General features: G+C 37.5%; 1 protein-coding gene across 1 annotated transcript in view; it reads right to left on the reverse strand.

Moving 5' to 3' along the window:
* Positions 1–2,216, reverse strand: part of LOC145694874 (multicopper oxidase 3-like) — a 65,311-nt gene extending 63,095 nt beyond the window's left edge. Inside the window, exon 1 of the mRNA XM_081771581.1 lies at positions 2,058–2,216. Coding sequence (XP_081627707.1) covers positions 2,058–2,136 — 79 coding nt within the window. The 5' untranslated portion in view covers positions 2,137–2,216. The remainder of the gene's footprint in view (positions 1–2,057) is intronic.
* Between the last annotated feature and the right edge of the window lie 3,784 nt (positions 2,217–6,000).

The raw sequence follows: 6,000 nt of genomic DNA on the forward strand, positions 1-6,000 counted from the left end.
TTAGGCTTATCGTTTTCAATAATTAAATACTTGTTTCGGTGTTTCTTGATGTTCTCCTCAGAAGGGAGCAAAAAGTGGGGAAAATGGATGTAGGTTGCAATTGTTATAATAAGATGGCTATATTTCGAAATCCCTTAAATTAGTGATATATTAGAGATATGAAGCTTGGTATACGAAATCCTCATTCAAAATAAGTAGACATATGCCACAGCATTTCCAGAAATTCAGCTTTAGAGAGAGAAGGAATACAATTTCTACTTTTTATTTTTTTCAAGATATAATAATGACTTCAAGGTTATCAGTCTGAGGAAAACAAGTGAACTACTTGAAATGAATTTTTGTATATACAGTACTTGAGCCGACCTGGGTTTCTATCATTTCACTTTGATTGAAATGCGTATTCCAAGAAGGAAAGTAGCTTAATTTTTTTTTCTCAAAGAATAATGCCATAAACGTGTTCTTACCATGCAAAGAACGGAACAAAGACTGAAATCTGAGATGCGAGGCCATAGGTCGAGGAAAATGTGAGGGATCTCGGAAATGAAATCTTTCAGTTTTAGGTCGCACGTTTGTGCCGGCTAGGTTAAAGGAGACGATGAGAAACGAATGGAATTGTGGAAGGAAGAAAGTGGGAGGAAATGGGAGAACCCGGAGAACACCCACGCACACGGTGTTTGTCAACCACAAAGTTCACTTGGCGCGAGTTGGGATCGAACCAGGGACCCTACCCACCAGAGGTGAACACTCTACCACTGAGGTGAGGGCCTCGGGATGAAGTCCTCAGCTAGTATATAGTATATAGATAAACATTTTGAGCTGGGACTATTTTTTATTTTATTTCATTTTTTGAAATCGGTTAAAACTAGAATATCTCACGAAGCCTTAAGATAGAGGGATGATACTTGGTGCATAAAACTCCTTATTTGGAAATAAGGGAACATGCGCTCCAGCATTTTGCGAAAATTCTGCTTGTAAGGGGGGTAAGAGGAAATTTCTACAATACTTTAATTTTCTGTATTTTATTCATAAAAATGGTGAAAGTGAGAGTACGGTTGAATCATTTAAGATGAAGTTTTGAACAAGCTTAGCACTTGAGTCGAGTACATTTTTATTATTTCATTTCGATTCAAAGTACATGTATTAATGGGGTACAGGGAGCTCAGATTTACGTTTCGAACATATTTCATAAATGTGTTCTCCCAGTGCGATGAATGGTCATTTTAGTTAGTAAATAATAAAAAATCATTATTACCCTGTTTTGTAGCGTTTTCAAATCTTAAACTGAGGATTAACACAAACACTTCGTTAAGTATTTTAATTGAACTGACCTCATTAACATCCACCGTATCTTGGGAATAGTCGTGTTTCTAGCGTTTATTTTTTTATTCTACTTATTCTATCATCGTAATCTTTCACTTCCACTTGTATCACCTTTACTCTTAACAAAACCAAACTTCACGAGGAGTACAGTGAACTCAGGGCTATGCACATATTCATATAGCATTTAGGAGAGTGTTAAATGTCCAACACATTGACTTCTACCGTTCTGAAGCTTTCTACGCCAGCACCAAGGCTATATCAGACGAGGACCTACAACTTAACGTGGGATCCGAACCAAATGAGTTATCACTGGGATTCGAACCAGAGTTTCGCGCACTTAAGGCGCGCACGTGAATCTTATAGCCATAATTGTGTTTCTTTCTAGAGTAAAGTTCGCTATGTGTTGATTAAAGAAGTTTTCCAATTATCTTACGTTAAAAAAATGTTATTTTTTATTTTCTGCGAAATAAAGTGTGGACCAGCTACAGGACACAATTGTGTGACGCTGTTTGGTTTTATATTCTAGGTACTGGCATTATTAAGAAAATTTCAAATTCGCTACCGCTCAGACCGAAAGCACTCTGGGTACGATGGAATCCATTTCTAATAGACGTAGAAAAAGAGGAACTACTTCCATTTAATTTATCCTAAAAAAATATAGAAATGAACTGTAACATTTAAAATATACATACACATTTTTCACTAGAGATAATAGAGATGTTCCTGTATAATCTTACCTTGATAAATATTTTCAGGGCTGAATGCTAATACAATACAGAAATGAATAACTATCACAAACTGTTGCTGCAATGCCATATTCGCGGTAGTCTCATCACAATATAGGGAAACTTCTGATCTTCAGTTTTCTTCAGATGCATTGGCCCGTTATTTCAACCACTGTAAGAAGCTATAGATGTAACGGCAGATTGCTGGAACCAAACTTCCCTCAAAGGTCATTGAACTGCCTGATTTCTCTTTAATACGTACAGTAAGCACATTCTTAATTTCTTTATGCACATGTAGGCAATGACACTAAATATTCATACATCAAAAAATTAATACGTTAGATGGAACTAAGTATCACATTCCCTTAGTTAAACGCTTGGATAAAGTGTTGAGTTAATGGCTCCCACAGTACAAGAATTTCTGGTTAAAAAGGTAGTGTCTCAAATTAGAGTCATTTGTAGTGTCACTACACTATCAAACCATATTTAAAGAGAGATATTAGATAACAATCTTCATTCCGAAATTATCAAGCATTCACTGGAGACAGGGTCGCGGTGGCTCAGTGGTAGAGCGTTCACCTCTGGTTCTTGGGGTCCCGGGTTCAACCCCTGCTCCCGCCAAGTGAACTTTGTGGTGGACAAACACCGTGTGCGTGGGTTTTCTCGGGGTTCTTTCGTTCCCTCCCACTTTCTTCACTCCACCATTTCACTCATCTCTCATTATCACCGTCTCCTTTAGCCTAACCGGCATAACCGTGGGACGTAAAACTGAAAAATTTCATTTCACTGGAGACAATGCTATTTTCCAGTCTTTTCAATGTTGATTCTTTTCTCCTCATTTCTTTGTCTTTCTCTAAGGGAGACCTAGATTCAGGGTGCAAAATCATTTGGAAATGGTGGGGGGAAGAGGTTCAGCGATCCACACTAATGCTTCGTGGGGCTTCCAAAAAGTTGAAATTTTAATGGATTATTATTATTATTATTATTATTATTATTATTATTATTATTATTATTATTATTATTATTATTACTACTACTACTACTACTACTACTACTACTACTACTACTAATAATAATAATAATAATAATAATAATAATAATAATAAATGTTCAAACTAGTCGACATTGTTATTTAAAAATACTTTAATATTATTTATCCATTTAACCAAACTTGATAACTTATCTACTGCATTTAATATACACTTCGGTGCGTATGGTCCAGGGTTCGACTTCCGTAGGAGCACAGTACCCTTGTGTTTACCATCATATTGAAGATTGCATTCACGAAAATAGCTGTAGAGATCTATAAGTCAGAAATAATAGTCTCGAGAACCGATGTCCTAACCAAGCATTAGAACTACTAACTTGAAGCGCTTCACCTGGTCAGCCATAGATTCCCATGAGGAGTAGTGTTAGAGTCATAGCATAGTTTTTATTATTTATGAAATTCCCGATTCTTCACTAAGTATTTAGTATTTCAGTTTGGTCGCTCAGATATCCGGTCACTTATGTAAGTCTAAATAATACTATGTATTTATATTAGGGCCGCGGTGGCTCAGTGGCAGAGCGTTCACCTCTGGTGCTTGGGGTCACGGGTTCGATCCCAGCCCCGCCAAGTGAACTTTGTAGTGGACAAACACCGTGTGCGTGGGTTTTCTCGGGGTTCTCCCGTTTCCTCCCACTTTCTTCATTCCACTATTTCATTCATTACTAATCATCACCGTCTCCTTTAGCCTAATCGGCATAACCGTGGGACGTAAAACTTAAAGATTTCATTTTTTTTATGTATTTATATTGTATTATTAGCAAGAATATATTATTTTAAATAACAGATATGATTTCAATACAAATACTTGATAGGCAACAAAAAGCCGTGTTGCCTCAGTGGCAGAGCGCTCACCTCAGGTGCGTGGGATCCCTGGCGGGAACCTAGCTCGCGCCAAATTCTGCTTGTGGTATACAAACAATTGTGTGTGGGTTTTGTCGGGGTCCTCCCGCTTCCCTCCACTATCTTTATCCACATTATAATTCATCTCATCATGACCTCCTTCCTTAGCCTTACTGAATATTCGTAGGACGTTAAACCTTAGAAAATGAAAGCACAAATACAATAATACGATTGATTTGCTGATTTAACTTTAGTGTCCCTTTTCAGCAGCGAGGGTATGAGATGTGGACTTACAGTTTAAGGTGGAATCCGAATCACGGTAATCGTTCAAATTTTTGTAAGGCGCCCCCACCAGGAATCGAACCCGGGACCCCGTGCACCGAAGATGGTACGCGCGTGCTAGTCACTAGACCAGCGGGGAGAACCACAATAATACGAGTATTGAATGATTGTGTTACTGTATTTATAGACCTAAAATATAGTTTGCAATAACGTATCTTACCTTAGAGGAAAATTTTAAGATTAAACTTTACTTTCTTTTCGTGTGTAACAAGAGTTGGACATGTGATGGCCAGAAGAAACTTCCGTATGAGCAGCAGTAACAGTATCCCATAATTTTAAAGGAAATCCACTGAGTTTAATTATCAATAAAAATTGCAAGGTACTCGCTAATATACGGTTTCTTTCGGAACTTTTAATATGAACAACACTGAATCCACATTCACAGGCAGCATTTGATAATGGCACAGAACGAACTTTCCGCGTTACGGCTTTAAGAACTTGAAAATCATTTACCGACTTAGAACTTGACTTGTACTCTCTCCATTCTGATACTGTAGAACCCTCGTTTGGTCTAGTGGCTAGCATGCTTGACTTTGGTTAGCGTGGTCCCTGGTTCGATTCCCGGTGGAGTACAGTTGAATGACCAAAGTGGTTCGGATTCCATTATAATCAGTAGGTCCAGGTCTCTTTTAGCGTAGCAGGCATAATCGTGGGACGTTAAACTAAATCAAACCAAACCATTCTGACACTGCACTATCAGGATTCAATCCAAACAATTGAGCTGCTTTATATACTTCTACGTTACCGTATAAACCACTCATGCTATTACGATCTTTATTTTCAAACACTGAAAAGCACTTTAGCACATCATTAGAAGGAAACCTTGTTTCCACTTCGTCTACTAAACCCTGGATTACTTGCTCCGTTATTTGATCAAACTCACTATCATCACTCCCTGTATCAGACGCTTGTCTGCAGTGCACTAATACAAAGACTTTGGTAGACATCATTTTTCATATGCATTTCTCTCAGAGCTTGGGTTAAACATTCAATTTTTGCTCTATTTCATTGTTGGAAACTACTTCCTTTTGCATCGTTTTACTAATATTAGACAGAATCGATGCAATATCCAGAAGGAAACCGAGCAATAAAATGTTCTTTTTCTCCAACAGTTTTTTTTTTTTTTTGGTAAAAACTACTCACGTGTCAGTTTACCTCTGTTGAAATGGTCAGTATTTTCATATTCCAAAAATAGGAATTGCATTATACAAGAAAAATATGTAAAGACTGCAAATAATGCATCCTTCTCATTTGAAACTCAACGTATGTGAAACAATCTTCTGATTTTCAGCTGTCCTGCGACATCTGTGACTGTCGCGATACGTTTAAGTTTTGCAGCTGTAGATGAATTACTGAACACCTTGTGAAGTTCGCCTAACAAACAATCAAAGTTGTGAATAGCATTCACAACACCAAAAACTGTTTCGGATACAAGGTCCGTTCGATGTACCATGCAGTGTATGCTAACTAGGTACTGGTCGACATTTCTTCTAATTTGAGCAACAACACCTTGTTTCTCCCAGTAAACACTACATCCCCGTCCGAACCAAAACCAACAAGTTTTCTTTAAGATTAAAAATATCTATGCCATCTTCGGAAAACGCTTGAATAATTTTCTCTTCAAGGGATTTTGCATTGGCATTTTCTACAGGCCCTAATTTATAAAAACAACAACAAGGGTTATTTTCTTCGTCCACATATGTTACATATAACAGCAAGTGCTTA

The sequence above is a fragment of the Thermobia domestica genome, chromosome 9 (assembly GCF_964235325.1).
Source record: "Thermobia domestica chromosome 9, izTheDome1.hap1.1, whole genome shotgun sequence".
NCBI classification, from domain to species: domain Eukaryota; kingdom Metazoa; phylum Arthropoda; class Insecta; order Zygentoma; family Lepismatidae; genus Thermobia; species Thermobia domestica.